We start from the raw sequence: 25,559 nt of genomic DNA, 5'->3' as shown, positions 1-25,559 counted from the left end.
AGAAAATCAGAAAGCAATAGTAAAAAAAACTAGACCAGCACTAAATAAAAGAAGTAGGTATAGAAGAACATAACAAGCCAGACAAACAGATTGTAACCACAAGACAAAGGTATTTAAAAGTGAAGAATATTCAAGACAGATTCTCAAGGAAAAATCCTTAAGTAGGCTGAGTGCATTAAAAAGAGTCTGTTTATGTTTTTCTTATAGCAAAGCCACATCAAGCTATCTGATGTGTCCACCATGGGGAATTGAACCCCTGATTTTAGCACTGTAAATCCGAAGATTTACCACTGTACTAATACATTCAAAAATTAAGATACAGAAAATAGAAACATGACAGCCAAACTTATCATAAAGCAACTCCCAATGCTCTCAAAGAAAAATTTACCATGGAAAGCCAACACCTCCAAAGACAACAACAGGTGAATGAGAATAATTCCAGAGAAATCAAATATGTTCATCAACATTACACTTAATAGCATTTATAAACAGTATGTAGTGGGTGATGACACGCTTGCCTCAGTGTAAACAAGTATGTTGTGGGATGACACGCTTGCCTCAATGTAAACAAGTATGTTGTGGGATGACACGCTTGCCTCAATGTAAACAAGTATGTTGTGGGATGACACGCTTGCCTCAATGTAAACAAGTATTTTGTTGGATTACACGCTTGCCTCAGTGTTGAAAATTGTCACTAGTGTGATATCTAAGAAAATAATTCCCAAAGTCTTTTATCTCTAACGTTTCTATTTGATCTTATATGAACAAACTGTCTACAAAGAATTACATCATGTTTTTATTCTGAAACTAATTCTTGTTTATATATAAGATGTTCTTAAACATTATTTCATACTGAGAAATCTAATCCAAATAAGGCTTTTTGTGCAACAACATATTTTTCTTTGCTATATGAATAATATAGGTTTTTATTTTTAGTAATATAGAAAGAGTCATTTGACAAAAATACATTGCCACAGCTCAAAGGATTTTGGTTGATTTAAGAACAAATTTTAAAACAAACTAACGAATCACATTAGAAAAAATTCAACTAACCGTGATGTGAAGCTACAGTATAGTAGCTGTTAAGTTTCAAGTAAGCTGCTATGTTTCAATTAAACTATAAGTTGGCTTTATTCAATAAAACATAACAATTTTTAAGATTTTTATATTTTGAAGACAAAATAAACATAAATCATTCAACTTTAAGAGTAATGTATCATTATTTTTCTCATAAATACATTTACGAAAAAGCATTAAAAATAGGATTCCTTTCATGCTGTCTGAAATGCAACACTGAAATGCTACTACTCCAGATCATATGATAGTAAAATAGAGCAAAAACTAGTAGCTGCTTGTCAAACAATTAGTAGTACTTTAAACAATATGTTATATATCATATAGTTATTCAAATATTTAATGTTACTTGTATTTCCATATGCCATACAGGGCCAGTAACACTATTTTAAACACGAATTAATTCGTTTTGCTAAATATAAATCACAATTACATTCCCTGTAAATAATTATAAAAAAAGCTTATAATCTAAAAGAAATAATGTCTGGATGACAACTTAATAAAACCACTGTAAAAGAAAGAGTAACTTTTCAAGAAGCACCTAGTTGACAGATTACCTTTTGAGCACGTTCATAAAAGTGGATATTTTTTTACTTTTAGAAATTGGTCTCAACGTTCAAAGAAAGCCTCAGATTCATAAGACAAAGCATTGAAATTATATATTGGAAGAGGTGCAAAGATTCATGTAGATATGCAGTATCATATTTGAGTGAGTTAATATTCAACAATCTGTTTCACCAAGACATGAATTTTACAGTATAAAATGTCTGAGCTAGAAAAGCATGTAAACCAATGAACTTCAACAAACAATCTGAAACCCAATGAATAATTTCCCTTCTATATCTTTTAAACCTCTTCACAATTAAAAAATGTCAAACTGCAAAATATTTCAGCAAAAAAAAATCATTAGATTTTACCTCATTTAAAAAAATAACGGAACTTAAATGCAAACCACAAAAAAATATAACTGCTAATTACTGAGATGTTATACTAGTTTCACACTCCTATCTTCATGCATCAATACTTAAAACAGTAGAATTAATTTAAGAACTGCTCACATCCATTTAATAAAATAAACATTTCTCAACTATAACTCACCTCCTTTTATCTTTGCAACATGCTGACTTTGTTCTTCAACGGAATATGAAGGAAACTGCTGATAAAATATTATTAACTTTCATTAGCAACTACATATTGTAGAGAAGAAAGAGTTTGCATGCAAGTAACTAGAGAATAATGTACAGTAGCACTATATTTAACTCAATTTTAACAATTCTTTTTGCTGTTTAAACTAACAAAACACTGGGAACAAAAGCAATAATAACTGCTTTTGGTCAATAGAGCTCATTCATGACTAAGTGCTTCATACTGATCGACCCAGGAAACTTAAAGTTCAAGTGTCAATCAAATTATATTTTTATATTATGAATTACAGGAATATAACTTATACTACAACCATTTAATCATTTCCAGATCAGAGGTGTATCACTGATATCCCTTGATTTGTTGTTCTTTCACAGTGGGAATACTTAACCAAATTTTAGAAAAATTATAGAAAAATTTACTAAATAGTATCTAGTTTCAGTTTTAAAAAATTCATATAATTTGATATAGTTTTTCTATCATTCTTTTATTTGTTAAACTTCTAAAATTTTGTTAGGAGGCATTTTGAAAGAAATAATAGAATACTTCCTTTTACCTTTGGATTAAAAACTTTTTTATAGTTGATCACAAAGTTCCATTTTATATATCCTATCAATTTCAACTTGATTGATTTTCAAAACACATTTATTTTGGTGCTTTATTTTTCCACTTGCATTAGTCACCATTTATGGCTATAAACAATAAACTCAGAAGAATGATACACACACACACACAGGTTTCACAGCTCTCACTTACCATTTCTTCTGCTAACTTTTGTGGCAACTTCTGAATATTATTTGCATTAACTTTGTTCTGAGTTCCATCGTAAAACAAGACACTGTAACAGCCTGATCAAATAATGAATAAATTATATTATTCAATACTTTACATTAATACATTAAATCCCTCTTACACTAGAAAATAAACTTAAAAATATCATTTTTTGGTACAATTATAACTAACTTACAGTAACAGTAAAAATTCACAAATTTATTCATTGAGTAGTAGTACAGGCAGCTTGAAAGTATGTTAATATAATAACACTCAGAGTGACCACATTCTTTCAAAAATCTTCTTTTAATTTTTGCTCATTTCCCAGGCAAAATTAAAAATTATCCAGACCTGCATACTAGAGCATATTACAAAGTAATGTTTCATTATTTTCTCATAATTCATATTTAATTAACACTAATTTAACTTATAATCCTACAAGAAAAAGTACCCATCCCCAGTGATGGGAAAAGTTTAAGTTAATCTGTCAATTTAATTTATTTCATGGACTTTAAAAAGGTTAATTGTACTGCACTCTTGGATTCACTCAGAGCAAAGCTCTGGGATATTTATAACACCTACCACAAAAAGTAATTGTTGAGCATTTCAGTCATGCTAAGAGCCATGCAACAATAACATACGGTAAATCTACATTTTTATTCTTTAAGTTACGTCACATTTTGAAATTTGAATGATAGTGTGATTAATTCCTAACAATTTAGTTTAGAATATCCACTTTCAAAATAAAATTTGGCATCAACATTATTTATGTCTATTCTCCCATCATTTCAAAAGTGATTGTTGAGCTTTACCTGCATACAAAGCTTTTCAAAAGGGGAGACAGACAAACACTCTGATAGACACCACAGTTCACAATATATATAAGATATTAATAAACACTGTGTTTACTTATTCGTTTGTCCATGAACTCCCACAGTTATGGAGCCAGTAGCACCGAACTTGCTCAATGTGGCCCAGAGGGTGTTCTTAGCCATACAGATTAGCTTATCTACCAAGGGGATAACAAGAGGGGCTAAAACATGCAGAAAAGGTCACCCAGGTATAGTGGTCTAAGAGTAGTTTTCATGGTCACTGACCCCACCACATCTAGCACCATATTTTATGTTTCTGGCCCTTCTCAGGATTCTGGGATGCCATGTTTGAAACTGTGTTTATACCCCCATTCATTAGCTAGCAGGACCAAACTTGACACAACTGCTCAGATACCATGGCCAAGCATCTTAACATTGTAGTGGTGGTGGTGGGAATATAGATCCCCTTGAGTTAAAACAGAGTCTAATTTAACAACATGATATTATTGTATTCTGACAATTAAATGTAATTAAACAGGGCAATATACATTAAGACAAATTCTCAACTGAATCAAATTATTCATCTTGCTTGTTAACATTTTAAGAAAAAACATACAATACATTTTTAATGTATAGTAAATAGCTGCAGTATACAACTATGATTTCTTTATATTATGAGTGAGAGCAAATTAAAAAAAACTATAATTCCACTTTACTCACCATCCTCCAGTAGTTTTATTATTTTGGAATGATACATTTTGCCATTTTTAGATTTTGCAAAAACCTCTTCTCCAACTTCAAATTCCTATAAAACATACAGATTTTCTATAAGGGCCATATCATACAATATATCATGAAATAAAAATATTGAAAGCTGAACTGACATATAAACATTACGAGTCAATAAAATCAGGTTCTTTGAAAAAATCTTATGATGTTAATTTTACAAGATACATGTAAACTTTAACTAATGCATAACTCATATTAAGCTCTTGTTTGCATTAAAATACTTGCAAAAATTCCATAATAGAATCCAGAATAGCACCATCTAATGAAAAAGTAATAACACCACTATAAAAAGAAACTTCATCTTCCAATGATTAAATTTCATAAAGTTTTTTAGCACTTGTATCATCATTACAGCAAAACAAACCATTAGTAGAGTCAAATTAACCTTGTAAACTAAACATTTTTTTTTCATTTCATACCTCACAACATAAAATTTGTTCCTTTTTTTAATTCATGTGCACATGACACTACATTTTTCATTCACTGAAAACGTGTTTAGATTTTCATACAGTCAAGATCAGAATGTGCTTATATACTAACATGTGTTTTCTTCTTCTTCTTCATGCTTGTAGGCTTACTTTCCTTAGATACATTTGAAGCCTTCTTCACAGGTGCTGTTTTACTTTCTCCTTCTATACACTTCTTTGAGACTGTTAAAAACAAAATTAATAACCTATTAAAGTCAGATAATTTATTACAGGCAGTTCTTCTTATGGCTTCTTTTCATGCTGCTGCAAACTAATAAGCTGAATAAGTCAAATATTTAAGTATCAGTATTTAATTCTGATTTTGTAGACACAACCAGTGTTGTAACAAGTTAAACAAATTAAGCATAAATTATTTTCTGTCTCACTCTGTATCTGTAATTTTATGTTTTTGACTATTACAACAATCAATATAAAGAACTGACCAAAATTAGGGTGAAGTTGTTCATTTTTTATGTTAAATACATGGGGACTATCTAGCTATAAGTGAGATTAATTGAAATATTGATGGCATACTTTTTTTACATTTTATTGTTTGTGTCTTTTATGTTATAAAGTAATGGACCCACATAGTGTGTTGAAAATAGGTAAGTTTAGAGTTAAAGTAATCTTATTCTGGAGAATGGTTACAAAGAATTTTTCAACTTTGTTACAGTTTAGTGACATTTTTATTAGCTTTTAACGAGACATAATGACTGTTTAAAACTCATCTGCCACATTGATGTAGTTAGTTAACATGCTGAGACAGTTCTTCAAATTAACTTCTAGTTCTCTGCTAACACAAATACGGGTCATTTTAGGGAATTAGTGTGTGAAACAACATTTACTCATGTACTAATCTAAAAGTACAGACATGCCAATCACAAGGTCTTTCTAGGAACCTATAAAAATCATGTGTGTCACAGACACTATACAGTAAGACCCCGCTTAGCACCATCCCACTTTAAGCTGATTTATTATAGAGCTCTTGTCTCCTTGAGAGAATTTTTTTTTCATGAGAGAGAAAAACAATTAGGAAAATCCATAACTCTCTGAACACTACTTTTTCACACTAAATAATTAATAATTTTTATTGATAAAATAATGCAACAAAGAACATAGAATAATAACATTCTAAAAGCAGACAATGTCCCGTAACTATCACAATTTTTCTGGCATTTCTAGCGACGCAATATGAACTGTTAAAATGTCATCCATCTGCACAATAGTTTCCGTGGGAAAAAAAACATTTTCTAAGAAAGCAATCTACAAATTTCTGTACAGAAAGCAATGTAAAATAATATGTTATTTGCCTGTCGATTGGTTATAATGAATATAGTTGTAAATTTAAGAGAGAACTACATGTATTGAAAATCCTGAGAGAGAGGATCTGGCAGATGGGTGTGGCAGGAGGGGTCTGATTTTCTATTTGATGCCTCTGTAGCCAAACAAGATTAAAGCCTAATAAAAATTTGCTTTTTTCCAGCAATGGCAATATTACAGTGAGTAATTTACATTAAATTTACCAGTACCAAATGAAGCATTTATATATCATTCACAGGTAAGAAACAATGCTTTCAGTTACATACCTCCATATATGTAATGTTAAAATAACTCTGTTTTGAGCTGATTCATTTAGAGCTTTGTTCTCAGGAACCCTTCCTGAGCACTAAACGAGGTATTGCTGTATTTAAGTGAAACTCTAAACTACAGTATTAACCTTATAAACACGGTATGTTTTGGAATTCACAGATCCTTCCAGGCTCATTACTAACATACTGATACTCAAATTTCAAAATGCATTAGCATGCTTAGAATAAAGTAAGTGCACCAATGCTTTTCTTTCTACTTCAAGTTATGGAAAGATTTACAAACAGTTTTACATCAACCTCAGCATACCTATAGTGGAAATTCATGCATCAACTGAAAGCTTTCATTCACAAGCATGGATAATATCATCATGCCCAATTCAGCAGGAACTGTGGAGACTAAACTTTAATAAAATAACAACTCTTACCTTTTGCTGTTTTTTTCCCAGACTTACTTGAGTCATCTTGATTTGCTTCATTCAACTGATGAGATGGTGGAAAGATCTACAAACACAGCAAGTTATCCAAAAGCTTTAATGGTTGTTATTAATCTTCTGATTTTATGTTTTCTCAGTCAGAAAAAGAGAGTACTGAATTGAAGATTCACTTGATTCCTGTCCTTACAGATTTTATTTTTCTTGTGTATTGATTTATGAGAGTAAGTATATCACAGAATGGTTTCATTAATTTATAAGTTACTAATTAGTTCTTGTCAACTTAGTTGGCTTAGTTTTGACTAGGTGTTGTTAAGAACTCAATCTTTTTAGTATGCCATAAAAATAACACTCATATAAACATCAAATTAAATCTTCAAAATACTTCAGATAAGTGAACCTAACCATTTTAAATGTATAATTCCTTTTCAATGCATATCTTAAATGTTTTGTTTTTGCATATATATATACTGTTGAAGAGCAATAGAAAACAACTTGAAGAAATTAAAGTGACCGTGAAAAACACTTTATATCATAAATAGACTTTTCTAGTGATATGTAAGTTAATCAAAAAGACTTTTCTACAGTAGTAACTAATGAATAACTGCTTATTGTCACATCTCTAAAATATTTTATTTCCACACAACATGTCATTCATCGCACTTCATGTCTGTAAAGAAGGCTATCTCTAATTTTTTTTAGAATTTTTTTTTATTTTGTTATATTTCAATTTTTGTGTGTGTTTGAGTATTATTAATTAAGCTATGCTATGCCAGTTATTAATTTTCTTTATTAAGTAACCTCATTATTTATAGATGTTTTGGTTAGTAACTCTTCAACGGTATTACATTTTTAAGTCTTTTTTTTTTTGTTGTTGAACTATAGTTTTAGAAAAATATGCTGTAAATTGAAGACAGGTTGATAGAAACAGAAACTACATCCAATGTGCAAGAAAAACAACTTTGGTAAGAATCAATAATAAATAACCAAAAAGTGAAGTTTGTGTATATTGCAATGGGTAATATTTTATAAACTTAGAAATATTGTGAATTAAAAGTAAATCAAATACATTTTTAAAAATTATGCATTGCATTATGACATTTTGTGAAAAATCTGTATGTGATGAAGAAAAATGGTTATCATTTTCGGATTCAACATCCAGAAATTACTGTAGAACATGTAAAAACAATAAAACCATCGTTGGTCTGTGTTATGTTGCACAAACTTAGACTGTACAAAATTCACTTTTAACAAAAACACTTCAATCCTTCATCTACTAATTATTTATTATGCTGTAATAATGATCACGAGAATGGATTGTTTGACTACTGTTATCAGAATGAAAAAAAAACAACAAAATCCAAATATGATAAATAAAACAGAACAAACCAGCCATTTTAAACATGAAGCTTATATATTTCAATAAATACAACCATAAATCCTAATTATCAACACTGTAAGTGTGATGAATAAGCAACTATCAGTTCAAGGGTGCTACAGAAAACTAATAATGAAAATAAAAATACAAATTTTTGGTACACTTAAAACTGAAGTTAGTAGTTAAAAAAATATTTATTTTATCTTGTTCCAAGATTAATATTTCCAAAAAACACAGGAAATTGCAAAACATTTATTATCCACAATTAGCACATTGGATATGGTGGGTGACAGCAACAATAAGCCAAATAAAGATGGTAATAGTACAAACAACTGTTGAAAAGTTTGGAGCAGATAATTTTTGAAGACAACATGAAAATAAGTAAAGTATGCTCATAAATTGTTTGGTTATGGCCTATAGAAATAAAGACTAATTTATTTAATAGAACAAATACAAATGCAATTCTTATTTAATTACTTTTACTTAAACATTAGATTCATCTCAGTGACCAAGATGTATCTTAATACCAATCGCACACATAACAAATAAAATAACCTGGAAACTTCCTATTGCCAAGCATCACAGTTTCAGAGATGCTTTTTTTTGTGACTAAATTGCTACAAATTAACTAGAGTGAATTACTGCAGTGTTTTACAAAGTCATGCTACACCCTCATATAGCCAAGGTTTCATTTTCTGACAGGACAATTATTTGAAGCATATATCTACAGCTGAGGATATACTGAAAGCAAGGGATAACAAGGTGTACCTCCAAAACATGGACAGGCCATCAAATTCACCTAATTAACTCATATGAGACAAATAAGTGAAACTTATAATGACACATAATGTAATACATTTCTATTTTTAAAACAAAAAACAAATCTGTACTCCAATGGAAAAGTCTTGTCTCTGGTGATGTTAATCATACACAGAACTTAAAAAACAAAAAAAACACTATACAATATACACCAGTGCCTTTTGATCTCAAACTAAACTTTTAAATGCTTTTAACCTGTTTTTAAACTTAATTTCTCAGCAAATAAGATTAACTAAAATTAACTTACCACTTGACCAACAAGTTCAGGTGGTAGTTTATGAACATTGATTGGCTGAACCTTGCGGTGGAAACCATCATAAAACAATACTTTATAAGTCCCTAAAATAGAACATAATTAAGAAAACACTAAATATTCTTTGCAGGACTCCATTGTACATTCAAGATTTTATTTGATCCTATACATACTACAACAAAGAACCTTCTAGTTTTTAACTGTGCAGTAAAAGTTATAGTTTTGATACTATTCAATATTCAGTCTCATTCAAAAGCATTTAATTTTATAACACAAGATGAAAAAATGTAGCATTCAAAACTGCATCTTATTAATTTACTATTACACGTATACAGTGTTTATACATATTAACAGCTAGACAGAGATACCCACTCTGATAAAAAAAACTAAAAGTTTCTTTTCAATCTTTATATTTTTATAAATAAATATGCAAAGTACTTGGTAAAAACATATTAATCCTTTCGTGATGGGTACCCTTTAAACCCTTTTCTGCACAAGCCACTGTGTTACATTCAAAATTTAATTAAACACTTTTAATATCAATGTATGTGAAAGAAATTAACATAATAATGTGTGTTATGATCTGAAGTTTTATTTTATCCAAGTGTTAAGTCCTTTATTTTAAAATATACAGTACCTATATAGAGGGTGCACTGAAGTTGATGGAGAATTTTGCAAATTAGAATTTGCCAAGAGCAATCAAGTGGGGTATAAATGACTAGAGCAAGTATTTTCAATACTTAGAAGGCAAAGAGTGGAAACCCCGGAGATCGAGAAATAGCTATATTGTCAGCGGAGGTAAGTATGTTTTGGAATTATTTAAAGCTCTGGACACAACTGTAATAACCAACAGTGTAATGAACATTTGTATATATATTTGAATACTATGTAGTTACTGTATCAGACTGCTGTATATATACCTTGGTTTGGTATATACAGGTAAATGAATACTATGTAGTTACTGTATCAGACTGCTGTATATATACCTTGGTTTGGTATATACAGGTAAATGAATACTATGTAGTTACTGTATCAGACTGCTGTATATATACCTTGGTTTGGTATATACAGGTAAATGAATACTATGTAGTTACTGTATCAGTAATATTATTATTAATATTATTTTAAAATAAGTGGACTAGATGGTGTTTGTTTATTCTTGAAATTTATCACAACAAGACACAGGCACCTACTGTAAAGAATCTGGCCCATGTGTAAAACCTGACATAAATCAAGCTAAGTCCATGTAAGGTAAAGGTATGAGACCTTGTGTCCTGCAGTCTGACTGAATCCTTAGTCCAACAAGCATGTATACACAGAGTTTTTATGTTCAGTATCTTAATATTGTGTTTCATTTTGTTTGTTGCTTTTTCTGTCTCTTTATTTCAATTAGTATGCTATATAATTTCACTCCATAATTCTATATCTTGAAACAATCTTCTGTTTAGCAGACTTATCTGACATAGCTCTCAAGATCATTCTGTTCACTTGAATATACCACACATGCCATAAAATCACACATTGTAAACAACAAGTCATACCTTTAATTCCATTGTTTCAATCTATGGTAATGTGCAAACAAAAGTTTATTGCTGCAAAGATTGACTACCTAGACTTTTATCTTTATCATTTAATTACAGCTAAAATTATCCTTACTTTTACCATGATCTAGAATGTCAAAGTAATCTGAATAGCTTGTGGTTTAATAGTGGCATATACAATACATCCAATTTTAACCAAAGGATCCCAAAGTAAATTACTGTACTTCGTTATGTGCATGAATAAAATTTCATAATTACTTTCAATACTAAAAGAATCAACCTGTGCTGTAAATGTTAACTGGCTTACAGAATACTATGCTTCAATACCATATGAACAAAAGACATAATATGCATACTATATCCAGTATATTGTGCATCACTAAATAAACACTCTTAACAAAGTATGCTGTACATTTAATGCTAGTCTAATTGTTATACATCTTCACAATAAAATAATAAAGTGGGATACCAATATAATATTTTCCCCCAAATTTATCTATATAATTGTGCAAGAAGCAAAACACTACAGAAAAATGTTAAAAGAATTTTCCAGATAACTGACCAGTTGTGACTGTTTCAGAATTCACCTATATTAAATATTGCATTTTTAGTAAGTTTATTTCATTACTACAACTAAATTACACTTATAGCTTATTCTTACTTCTATATTCAACCTAACTAGACAGAAAATATGCTGTAATATTTTGACAGGCTCATAGCTTCTTCTTGTAAGGACATTTTTTATATTTCTTGTTCTATAGAAAGATGCCTAAATTACATCATAATTTTTTTAGTGTACCCATGCCCCATGCAACATATATTTCATTGGCTTCGTAGAGATGGTTGAATTTTGTACATTTGTGTTATTCACCTTGCAGGTCTATTGAATGCAGTCATTCAGCAAAGGTAGCCATGCCATATACAGCACTAACATTACTTTTGTTTGGTGTCAGCTTCATGTATTAAAAATTGAAACAGTTGCCAAACTCCCAATGTGTAATGTTTAAATGTATAATCTATTTTTAGATATTGAATATATTCTTACTAACCATCATCATAAATTTCAGAAATTTTTGCTGGATACATTTTTCTATCTGCCCACCTTGCAAGAACCTCATCTCCTACTTTGTGTTTCTGAAAAAAAATTAACACAAAAATACCATTTTTTATTTATAAATTGAACAACCTACTTATTAAAGTTATAAAAAAATATGTAGAGAATATGTTTTAATTATTTAAAACAAGTGATTCACAAAGCAGAAACAAAAAACAGATATTAAGCCGAATGTCAATAATTTTTAATATTTGTACAATATTTAGTCTTTAATGGACAGGTCTACTATGTTTGAAATATCCAATATGCTTAACTCTGTGAGACCCTGGTGCATTAAATTTGATTCATCTAGTGTATGGTTTGTTTTATTGCATTGTGAAAAACTACTGGATGAAATAGTGAAATATCTTATTTTATATGTGAAATTTGTATGAATTCACAGCTTTGAAATTTGGAAAATATTTATTATGATATATTTTTTTTAAGAAATAAAAATGTTTACCTTTGTTAAAGATTTTAATTATTGGTCTTTATGTCTCCCTACATTCTTTTAAAACCTTCCTACAGTAATTATTCCATAAAAGTGTAAATCTTATCTTTTTTATTTGAAAAACAATGCACACAATTTTCTGTTTACAATCACTAGTATACAATAAATACTTTTTACCATAGGTTTCTAAATTAAAAGTAAATTTTTTTGTAAATTGTTCATCAGAAGGTTATATTTAATACATGTAATAAGTTTTAAATATATTTTATATTCTTTCATATATTTCATTTCACATTTATTTTTTGGGATTTTCTTTACCCATTCAGGCAGTTACTAAGCCTGATATAGCCTAATGCAAATGAAGCTTAACACAGCAGCCTTGTCAATGAAACAAAACTTGATATGGCCAAGTGCAAAATGATTTAACTAGAACTACATCACCTTATTCCACAAAAAAAAAAACATTTCTCTTCCTATCATACTACAGATGAAGCACAAAATGATAAAGCATGGTTTCATTATGTTTAAACTAGTAGTCAACGTCTTCTCAAAGCTGAGATATTGGGCAATTAGATCACACAGTGACAACTGAGGCTGAGAAAAAGTGATTGTCTAAAAACTGATAAACTACACTTTTACTGAAATTACACAACGAACTACTAGGGTAGTGTATAAGTGTCATATTATACTCAGAAAATTCACAAACATTAATGAGAGAGTGCTGAAATTAACCCACAATCATTAATGATAGTATAGAAGCCAAAATGTTGTGTCACTCTAAAAACAGGAAAGAGCAGTCCATTACAGCCAAAAATCTACAATTTCTCTGCTGGTTTTGCAAGTCAGTTCTTTTTGATCTGGACTTCAAAACAAACAGTAGCTAATATAACTTTAACATAAAACGATAATGGGTTCTTCATTAATAAAGGACTGACAAGGTTTGTTAAAGGCTTCAATTATAGATCTCTGTTGATTATTACTGATATTGCATAAATTACACCTCAAGTAGCAAAAAAAAGAATTAATTCACTCAAGTTAACCCTTTCGCAACAGCCTTGTTGGATTACACCAACCATGTAACCCCAAAGTGACCTTCATTTTCCATACTATAACTTTTAACAATGTTTTGTACATCTTCATGAAATTTTTCAAGCTTTTAGTAAACATTACTAGTCTTTTTTAGACAAAAAAATAAAAATTTTTAATTAAGTATTTTTACTAAAAATTTGTACATGAATATATAAGGAGTAAGAGTGTTGACTGCTTTGAGTGCAGTGATTTTCAATCTAAGATTAAAAATACTTTTCTTCTTCAGAAAATTATAAAATTTCATTTGGGTAATTTCTAAAACCTCCTACATAGATATCAAACGTTTTTCTTAACTAAAACTTTATTTTTTATTTTCTCTACCCTAACTCCATATGCATTTGGTCAATTTGACCAAACTTGTAACCATCACTAAAAAAAAAAGTGAAATAAAATGAGTCGTACTGTTCTATCCTTTTTTAGTAGTGACCATGAAGTTTCAAAGTACTTCTCTTGAGAGTTTATACTTCTAACTTTTTCACATCTATTTCCTATGTTTATTTTACTGTTAGCAGCTGAAGTAGAAACCTATCAAACATAAAGCAATGAATCACCACTCCTGCCATTAGACTGTTGATATGACATTGTCAACAGCAAACAAGCATGTTATTAATATCTCAGCAAATCAAAAAGGTGGGAGGTTCTTATTTTATATTCTAGCTTGTTAATGTCTAAAATTTTAGTTTCTAATTTGTTAACCTCTACTGACATTTTCAATGACAAGGAACCCACTTTGAGACTAATAATGGTTGGAGACGGCTTGAATGGGTAATGAAGAAAAACTTTAAAATAAGTTTAACATAACAGCAAATGTACAACGTTTCGACAAGGTTTTGTCATCATCAGGTAAAGTTTTTCTTCATTACCCATTCAAGCCATCTCCAACCATCACTACTAACATTGTATGGTAGGCTTAATAGAATATAAACTGACAAATAAGACAAAAGAACATACCATGTGACACACAAAAAAGAATATTTAGGATTTTGTTTTTAATATTTTCCTTCAAATTATGAAATCAATATATATATATAATACTAAAATTTGTATTATAAACTATGTTTTGATGGGAATTTTACTGACATTCATTGATAATAATAATAGGCTCAATACAATATAAACTGACAAATAAGACAAACGGACATACCATGTGACACACAAAAAAGGATATTAAGGATTTTGTTTTTAATATTTTTCTTTCAAATTAAGAAATCAAAATATATATAATACTAAAATTTGAATTATAAACTATGTTTTGATGGGAATTTTACTGACATTCATTGATAATAAAGCTATTTATTAAATTTTGAAAATAACTTTCTAAAACATCATGATGTACACTGTATGACCTGTCCAAAGTAAGGGGGGTTAAAGAAATACAATAGATCAAAATATAACATTAAATCATGTTAGTGTTTACAAATATTTAAAAAAAAGGTTTTTAGTTATTCTGTATTTTTCAGTAACATAAAAAATGATATCTGAACATATGAATCAAGTGAGCCAAGTTTCCAAATTTAATTATGTCCTATTATTTATATTAAACTTAAGTGCACATTAAATTTTATAATCAAAATTACTTTAGCACAGTTATTACTGTGGACCTACCGAAACTTACAATTTTTTACTATTTACCCCTCAATTGGCAGAACAAGGTATTTAACTGTTTAACAGTTTTATTCTACTGAAAAGTGCTTGATAGTTTACATTATTTAACAATAGCTGGAAGCTTGAAATAACATAAGCACCTAGTTACTTAGATTTTGTACTGCCGAAAATATTAAGCTTCCTATGAAATCAGATATTGTACAAACTTTTATAAAAATGAGAGACTTTAAATGACACAAGTCTTGCTATAAAGAAATAAGGATATATTCTAAAATAAATGTCGTAAATTTGAGGCTTTACCACACAAGTATATCATAGTTTCCTCCTTGTTAATTATGAGCAACTAAAAACTAATATATTTATATATCTTCCTACAGAAATAAAATATGATGACATTTTAAGCTATATTTTATCCTATACCAATGTTAAGTTTGTTTGCTTGTTGTTAATCACAAAGCTACACAATGAACTATCTGTGCTGTGTCCACCACGGACAGCAAAACCCAGATTTTAGCATTATAAGCCTTCAGACTTACTACTGAACCAATGTTATGAGTTGGGCATTATTAATTAATTATTATTAAAGAGGTAAAACAAAGTCTTGAAAATAATAAAAGTGAAATTTTAGATAAATTGACACTTTATACCAATGTGACTGAAATTAACAACCACTCTGATTTAATCAATAAACAATTATGGACTGGATGATGATATCTGAAGACACAAGTAAGTGTTATAAAAATTCTAGGGAAATATACCAGTTCTTGCTTTCCAGAACGCTCTTTTTCCTCTTTCCTTGTATGTGCATGATGAAGTGGTCTCAAACAAGGACTATCCATTGACATCCATTCATCAAATCTTGCACTCCATCGTTCATAATGAACCAAAACTTCACAATCATCATCATCTATGGCTATTATTTTAGCTGGATACCTGTTCCAAAGACATAGAAAAAAAACAAGATGATTTGTAATAAACATCCTTTTAAAATCAGATGAAGTTACAGTATACAACATGTACAATGCATTCCTTTACATTTAGGCAATCAAAGACTGAAACCACTTCTGAAATAATTTTGTTTGAGAAATTTCACTATACAGTTTTTACAGTTCTACTATGGTATAGATGCAATGTCTATATATATATATATATATTAATACAGACACACACACACATGTATATGCACATATAGACACATACATATATATATATTTATATAGACACACACACACACACACACTGTAACAAGGGTGTTAAATTAATTAATGCTCAATGCCAAATGCTCTGAAAACTCACATCAGAAGCATAAAAATTTAAATTGTGTGCCCAATTTGGACAAATAATATATTGGCAATTGTATCATACTAGACACAAATCAAGATTATATATTTTTGTATCATAAAACCATGATTTCATGGCAAAACGCTTTGCAGTTAAAAGTATAATTAATATCATTGCAGTATTACTTGCCTCATGCTCTATATAGCTTACACCTAGACAAACATTAGTAGCAATGCAGGTGTCATAATGCCAATCAGAAGGCCTAGATATAGCAATAGTAGGTAAATACAAAACAACATGTTAATCAATCTACAGTCAAGTTTAAATCCACTAATATGGAACAACACTAAATTTAAATAGATGTAAGTTTCAACACTTTCACGTGTCATCTTCATTCCAACATTTGTTTGTAAGCTTTTTTTCCAGTCTTGCCAAGTACAGTTGCAAAAAAAATTCCATTCATAATTCAAGTCAAAGTCCAAACACTAATAAAACTATACCAGTTTTTTTGTAATAACCAGAACAAACATGTAATGAATTTTCTTCAGATGGAAGCATTTTTCTTAAGTTCAGAGAAGAATTTTGTTTGTAAGAAGTATACAACTATTATTAAATATTCTAAGGAGTCACTTAGGAAGCAGGAGAGCTCATGAAATTCTCAACAACCATGCTACTGTATCACTGCAGAAACTTTTGGCCAATTAAAAAGAAAAACCACGACATTAACAACAACAGAAACTATCGTATCACTGTGTGAAAACAGTAATGAAAACCACCCGAGTCTGTAGTCTACCAAAATGGTTACCTATGGAGGAGCAACAATTGAATTAGCTAAAAGAAAAGTCACTGGATGCCCGATTTTTGACATTTCTGATTGCTGGTTATCTAAATATTATTCCTAAACAATAACTGTTCTGAAACTCACAACTGGGTAATGAACCTTGATTAATGTTTCATCCAGTAGCATCGCTTTTACTTTTACACAAAAGCAAAACCATATTTTCCCATGTGTCATATGTTTAAGAAAACAATAACTTCCTTAAAAAGGGTCTACTAAAAATCCAAAGCTCATTTCTAAAAATGTTAAAATAAAAGTGCAAAGTTACTACAAACAAGTGTTAAATCCAAAAAAAAGTTAGAGTTCTGTAAACTCCTTAAAATATCTTAAAGCTCTCCAAGTTGAGTCTAAAAGCTAAAAGGAAAAAGTCTGCTAAAATCTCCAAATTTTACAAAATTTGCTTACTCAGGAAAAACCTGTCTTTAAATACAATAACATATGAAAAATCTAGGCTTGTGCATAGACCCACATTCAATGAGTGGCTCATACATTCACAGTGTACCAAGCACAAAGGGTGTGCTAACCCTAAATATCATGCAATTTGCCAACAAGAAAAATAGCTGTCTCTCTCACAACATTACAAGTTATCTATCTTGTAACAGTACACGATTAATAGCCAGTTATTGAATACGAGAAAGGGTAAGATGAGTAACTCACTTGAGCACCTCACTGCATCCACATTGAGAACTATAAAAAACAATAATATTAACTATAGGGAGAGCAAAAGCATGGAACAGCCCTGTATCACATATCTCCTTTTCCTTCCAGGCCCACATGAGCATCCCTATTTCTAATAGTATTTTTAAAAAATCAAACTTTAATTGCTTGTCACTCAAAATACCAAAATAACTCATCCTGGTTCCAGTAAATCTACTTACCTTACAACACACACATGTACAAAAGCCAAAACAACACTACAATACAAGGCACTAAAAAGACTGGTTAACAAAGTTCATTCATTTCCTTTAGCTGGGAGTAGTCTAACATACTATGCTCCCACAATAAAGAAAAACAAGAAATAATAAAATACATGAAAATACCCTTAAACAATGAGACAAACAATGCAAAAAAACTTTTAACATTGAAATACAAAAATATTCTTTAACATTAAGATGCATCAACTATTTTTGTATGGAACTTGCCCTGTCTAGGCCATTTTTTCTCTGTACTGTACAAATGATGCAGTGTTGACATCAACACTGAATGTCAAGATTCAAACCCTGCCAGTAAAAATGATGTAGATCTAACAATAGCTCCCTGATGACCTCCAATCCTGAAATGAAGAATAGTCTTGAGAATCTGTTCCTGCTGGGGTTGAGGAGCACTAGCTGCAGCACAGGTTGATTCCAACATCAAGGTGGTTGACAAGATTGATATAAAAGCTTGTATGCAACTAAACTCAGTTTCTCAACTTGTGCTAGATGTGTGTCTCTTGTTGCATAGCAAGAAGTGTCCATGTCAGTTCTCTGTCTCTCAATTGCTCATGTGCATCTCTTGTTGCATAGCAAGATGTATCCATGTCAGTTCTGGGTCTCTCAATTGCTCATGTGTGTCTCTTGTTGCATGGCAAGAAGTGTCCACGTCAGTTCTGGGTCTCTCAACTGCTTTTATCAGAGCTATTGAGGGGTAAGTTTCGGTATTCAGTCACCAATAAAATTGCCTACTGCGTGAACTGTGTGATGACAACTAAAATGGCTTTTATCTCAATTCAATGTCCTGGATCAGTATATCCAACAGGTGGACATGATCTCACCATACAGAAAGTTACAGATCCTTCAACTTTGTGATTTGATGTGTGATTATACCTTTTGGATTTTTAAGGTTCATAAGCCACTTCATTGATGTATGAACTTTCTGTTATACAAGTATTCTTGGTAGCATTTCATCAATACTACAACTCCAAGTAGATTTTTCTTCATCATGCAATGCCTATAATCAGCCCTATCCTGCATTGCTCAATCTCCACTATCACCATCATCAGTATTCAAGGAACTCATAATCCTGCTGAAGATATGCCAGGACAGAAGCTTCTACTAAAGCATGCTTCAAGGAGGGGATTGTATGCCCAAACTCTTTGGTCCACCTGAAAGGCTCATCAGCTTTATGAGAGTGGATGTTGGTGTGACAATCTTCAAAAATTGCCAATGAAATGTAATAATAAAACCTGAACCCACAAAAACTTTGAACTTCCCATCTAGGTTTTGTGATAGTCTGAACCTCTGGAATCTTTGCAAGTGTCGGCCAAGATGCCTTCTCTACTCAAGATGTGTCCATAAAACTCTACTGATATGTACATGAGTGCACACTTCCTAGGTTTGAACTTTGATCCTGCAGTTCCTATTCACCTTAAAAACATGGACAGGTCCATAACAGCAGATTCAAATGTTCCTCATCCACATATTAGGCATGTTTCCTATTGCAACTCTTCAAGCATAAACTCAATCAGTCTCTCAAAAGTGGCAGAAGCACATCACAAGCCAAATGGCATGACTCAAAACTCAAACTAACCATCCTGTATATTAAAAGAACTTTTGATTCTACTTTCATCATACAGTTCAACTAGCCACTATCCAAGGACCAGATCTAGAGTGCTAAACCACTGGGTACTTTCTAATGCATCTAGACATTCTTATGCTCATTATAATAGAATGGCACCAATGAGCATCATGGCATTCACCTGCCAGAAATCAATATAAAACGTCTTACTACCATCTTTCTTTTTTAAAATCATCACTAGAGATAATCACATACTTTACAAAAATTATATTAGTCCATCTATTAACATCTGTTTTATCTCGGTGCTGGCTTTATCCTTAATGCTCCAGGTAAACCAGCATGACAGTTGTTTAATAGGACTCACCTCACCTGTTTCTATATCTGATAGCATGTGACTGCTGCTGCAATCCTTAACTAACAACAGAAGAAATACTAATGTTAAAGCTGATAATCACATTCACTTCTCTTGTTGCTCCAACGACCATTACAGCAGGAAGCTGAACAGCCAACCATCCATAATTGCAGAACAGCATAGAAAATCTGCTGTCCAATGGACAGATCCCTATCCATGCTACTGCTGCCTGGTTTCCAAACAGAAGACAGTGTCTCATACATTAGTTAAACAGCCACATTGCATAGCACTGGCATACTCGAACTGTTTACGTAACACCACCAGACACCACTTGTATATACACACAGGTATTACTGTTCCTTTCACAACGTACAGAAGAGCAACCAACTGTCTCTTGTTCAGTTACGACTGGCACTAGATAGATTTCCCACTAAAACTCAGTTTAGAAGTTAACAGAGCTTCTGCAGTATGCCAATACCAAGCATGACCAATGCCAGATCTGAGGTCATAAACAAAGATCTTCATCCTATATTTGAAGTGGCCTAGATATAGTCAGAGACGTACCTTCATGTGGAGTCATTGGCTGGATTTGTTATGGCATAAACATCCTCGAATGAGCTGGGTAGCCCTGCTAGTTTGCTGGATACCAGCCTGCATGTGGCATGACACCATGAGGTGACATTTGTGGTTCTGTTCTTAGCAAAGTCTGAGTCAAATGGAGCACCAGCTTTAGCAGAGTGAGTTTTAATCAGAGATGCTTTAACAGTTGCTGACATCAGTTTCCTCTTTTTCAATGATTTGTCTGAAGTAACGACCTCAAACATCATCACCAATGATACCCTCAGTCAAGATATGAATATCTTGTATGCTCAAGTGATACCTCGTGGTCTTACTCAGCTGTTCCCTAATGAACTTGTTGAGGAGGATGCAGGGTATGCTTTACCATGCAAGTAATCCACAAAGGCACCCAAGTTCTCTTACAAACCTTGAATTCAACCTAGCAGACAGATTGGTTCTCCACTGGGCATAAAGGTCAGAACAACTAGGACATAATTTTGTACCAGTTAGTTAGCTACTTAATAGCATTAGGTGTTGGACTGTCTAGGTTCTAGACTACTCATTGAATTGTATGCTCCTGAGACTTGCTGGAACCTTCTTAAAACATTATACAGGTCTTCCTTTGTTCCCTCTTGAACATAAGGGATTGACCTGTTTCACCTCCAACATGATCAACCATGGTCTTAATGTGATCAATGATGGACAGGTCCATGATGCATCTCAGACAGGACAGTTTGGAATGATGAGGGTGCTGTTGAGTTAGCAGGATCTAAGAGCTCCACACTTAGGTGAGCGTCATCTCTCAATATTGGGGTCACTGAACATCTCATACATATGGGTCTTTCTGGACCCCTAGTTGCCCTACAACCTGTGGTTACTTCAGTAACTCACTTCCCTTCTTGAAGGGGTCTTTCTTACACCACACCTCATTGTCATTGGTGCAGGTACTCACTGTATTGCAAATAATATAACTATATTGATGGCTGCCATCCACCAAATGACATCTTGCCCTTGATTCTTGGTTCAGCTATTAGTCATCTCTCTTTAGGGAGAGGTTCAATATCTTGTACCTGATTGTCCTCCTCATCTTTACCAGTGAGCTTTTGCCATATCACCTGTTAGTCAAATGACTTGCTGATGGAGCTCATCCATTAACTGCACCTCACTCATAACTCTCAGTGGGACTGGGCAACTACTGATCACCAGTCTCTTTCAAAAATATTCAACATCTTATCTAGTTGCAGAAAAAAACCTCTTGGTGGTAGCACTCATCACAAGAGGCACTGCATGTCTGGCTCTTAACTTGTTAGGGTGACTCACAAATGACACAGATGTTTTCCACTGCTCCACAACTTACTCAAGGAAAACCTGGTTTTAAATACAAAAACATTAAACAAACCAGACTTGCACATGGCTCTGTGGTCTGTGAGCAGCCCATGCATTCAGAGCATACTGGGCAGAAAGATTGTGGCAGCCCCTGGCTATTATTCGATTCACACACACACACAAAAACTGTCTCACAACATTACAAGTTATCTTCCTCATAAAATAATATGGATAACAGCAAATTGATAAATACTCATGCTATGCACACATGAGAAAGGAAAATTTGAGTGACTCATATGAGCACCTCACTGTGTCCTAACTGGGGACTAGGAAATAATAATTTAGAAAAAACTTACATATTAATTAGAGGAAGGTAGTTAATGCATGGTACAGACTTGTACTACACCCCTCTATAACTTAAACCACTAATGCTTTTTTTTTCTTTCTAGAACCACATACATACTTCTGGTGTAAAATGGAGGTGAAATGACCAACCTTTTAAGGTGATTTTTTTATAGAATGCCTAAAAGTTACCCATATCTACCAAACAAGCAGACACCTGTACAACTCAGAACTGTAACATGTCAGAGAAAACTATTACACTGTTTTGTTTATTTCTTTTGGAAAAAATTGACTATGAAAACAAACATACTAAACTCCTTCGTTATATCTAGACGCAAAACAAATTTTTGTGTGTGTTTAAACTAACAGTTTGACTACATTTATTCAGAGTTACAGTAACTGATTATTTGAACCTTGAAACACATTGACTTATTATTCAAATGCAATTGCCACACTACTACCAAAATTCATGGGATCAAATAACAGGTAAGGAGTGTATTAATATAAAATCAAAGAAATGATCCATAATACACATTATTAGAAATGCATTTAAAACGTTACTTCTGACAATTGTTAACTTAGTCTGCATTTTTAATTTCAGTAATAATATTAGCCAAGGTAACAAAGTCTAGTCTTAGTCAAGGGATTTAATTTCATCACTGTCTCAGCTTAGTCAACTGCAGCGATTAAATATTTATTCATCAACAAAATGATGAATATTTTGGCCATGTCTTAATTTTCTGTATATTATTCAAAGGTATTCCAAATCATGATATCATTCCATCAAACAAACAAAAAAGTCACATAAACCAGTAAAGCATAAAAATGAAGTTTTGCTTCAGTTGCATTTTCCTTCCCCCACACTCCTTATTAAAAGTTTAAATTTGTGTTACATCTTTCATAATTTGTATTAATCCATATAATTGTGATTATTGAATTTAACTGTATGTTCATTTATGATAATACAACAGGATAGGTCCAGAATTTGAGCTTAAATCAAAATGTTTTCTCCAAAGCATCAAATCAGTTAACTAGTTAAATAGTAAAAAAAAGGGCTTATTCAAGTGTTAGCCTGAGAATTACAAATATTAAGAAACATTAGAAATAACTGTTAGGTGGTTGAAAAAAAGAGAGAAAGAGTACTGAAACTATCTAAGGGTAAGAAAATGAATACTATACAGCAAGTACTCCTGTTTTTTACATGTATAAACAATTTCATCTTTGTTTCGTTATGCCAGACACATAAGCTCTTAGTCTTCTCTTAGTCATACCAAATAATTCTCGTCTTCTCTTCTTCACTGTTGACTAAATTTAAAATCAATTCAAAAAACATTTTCATCAACATTTTTGTTGACCAACTTAAGCATAACAGAAACTCAAAATAATTAGGCCAGACAAAGGTGTTAAGATTTTTGAGAATCAAAGAAAGCATCTTGAATATAGATAGCAGAAATGAACCAACAAGCCTCAAGAAAACAAATGCTTTTGAATGTGTAAGTCTGTTCAATTAAGATATACAACAGAGGTCTGGTTTAGTATTTTCCCTTCCATTACAAACAAATAACAAGACGGCCAACTTACCACTTATCTTGAAAATCCTTGGCTTCAAGCTTTGCACCTAGTTCAAAGACAATACCAGGTCTATTAGGAATTTTCCTCTTCTTTGAAGGCCTTTCTCCATCTTTATGACTACGGTCAGATCCTTGGGAACTTACAGACAAAGAACGTTTCCTCTTTTTAGCCTTGATAGCTTTAACATTACACTGTTTACTCAATTTTCTGAAACTACAATTAGACTTCTGTTTTAAATTCTCCCTTTTTTCAGTTGAGTCACACCTCCTTTGTCTACAACTGTGTTGGTCACCATCAATTAAAGATTCTGAACACAGGGATCCTTCTCCATAGCTGTCCTGTGTGTTCTCGTCAAAAGATATCTCATCTCTACTGGATACAACTGATTCTTGTTCATCACATGCAAAGTCCTTCTGGTTATGTTCGTCCTTCTCCTGTTGGAATCTGTCCGGCTTCTTACCTACACCTTTTTTAGAAGCTAGTGAAGTACAAGTGTTCTTTGGATGTTCTTTATCATTTGCAGATTTATTAACTTCCAGAGTTTGCTTTTCTGATGTTGATGATTTTTTCATTTTGATAGCAGTGGCAATTCCTCCTTTCAGTAATGATTGAAAATCAGGTTTTTTGCCTCTAGTCACTATACTCTGGGTTACAGACTGGTTTGTTCTATTTAAAGAAGCTCGCTCATTTTCATAACACTTGGAACCCTTATCAAGTTCTTTGGTTTTCTCTCCTTCTCTTCTAGTTTGTTTGGTATGTATAGCATTTTCAATAAAACTGTCCTGATTTTGAGTGACTTTTTCACTGTCTTCCATCCTTAGTAATCCAATTACTTTTTGAATCAAATTAAAAAATCAAAATCACTTTCTACTTATAAAAAAATCATATCCTTCAAAACCATTTTTATAATTTTTCCATAACTAAGTCTTCATACACCATGTACTCTTTAAAATATTTTTCTTCAAAGCTACACAAAATTAGCAGTTTTTCAAAATGCTACTCTTCTTCAGAACTGCAATGAAGTTCAATGACCTATTTAAAAAAATTTGTGATATCAGAAAAAATGTAGGTTCAAGAAATCTTAATATAAAATGATAAAACCATATAACCCAAGTGCTTTTGAAAGGTAGACCTTTCTTCTCCAGAGGCCTCTGAAGGTCCATCTTTCAAAAGTGCTTGGGTTATAAAATTTTAATCATTTTCTATGTTTACAAAAAATCATTGTTACAAGACATTCAACCTTATATACAGAATTAAAAAAGTAAAACCACCATGTACAGTGTTAAATGCATCTCTTTTACAAAACTTTCAAAGGTTAAAATATTTTCTTAATTCAAAAATGTATTTCCAATAATACTTGCCTCCTTTCACACTATAGCTATTACTCAACTGCTAAGGTTTCCTTCCTTTACCCATCTCAGCATTGGTCTAATTTTTTCTTGCTAGCTCCAGTCTTTTATTTCCAAATTAATCTTACTGCCCTTGACAA

General features: G+C 31.6%; 1 protein-coding gene across 1 annotated transcript in view; it reads right to left on the bottom strand.

The window, feature by feature from the left end:
• Nucleotides 1-24,885, bottom strand: part of LOC106476038 (PHD finger protein 20-like protein 1) — a 43,295-nt gene extending 18,410 nt beyond the window's left edge. Inside the window, exons 1-8 of the mRNA XM_013936710.2 lie at nucleotides 24,080-24,885; nucleotides 16,064-16,238; nucleotides 12,117-12,201; nucleotides 9,521-9,612; nucleotides 7,071-7,146; nucleotides 5,130-5,239; nucleotides 4,521-4,605; nucleotides 2,974-3,065 (exon numbers count right to left, since the gene is read on the bottom strand). Of these exons, the coding sequence (XP_013792164.1) occupies nucleotides 2,974-3,065; nucleotides 4,521-4,605; nucleotides 5,130-5,239; nucleotides 7,071-7,146; nucleotides 9,521-9,612; nucleotides 12,117-12,201; nucleotides 16,064-16,238; nucleotides 24,080-24,885 (1,521 nt within the window). The remainder of the gene's footprint in view (nucleotides 1-2,973; nucleotides 3,066-4,520; nucleotides 4,606-5,129; nucleotides 5,240-7,070; nucleotides 7,147-9,520; nucleotides 9,613-12,116; nucleotides 12,202-16,063; nucleotides 16,239-24,079) is intronic.
• Between the last annotated feature and the right edge of the window lie 674 nt (nucleotides 24,886-25,559).

This window comes from Limulus polyphemus, unplaced genomic scaffold, assembly GCF_000517525.1.
Source record: "Limulus polyphemus unplaced genomic scaffold, Limulus_polyphemus-2.1.2 Scaffold152, whole genome shotgun sequence".
Classification (NCBI taxonomy): domain Eukaryota; kingdom Metazoa; phylum Arthropoda; class Merostomata; order Xiphosura; family Limulidae; genus Limulus; species Limulus polyphemus.
The sequence above is the reverse complement of the archived record's forward strand: the minus strand, read 5'-3'. Positions and strand labels throughout refer to the sequence as shown.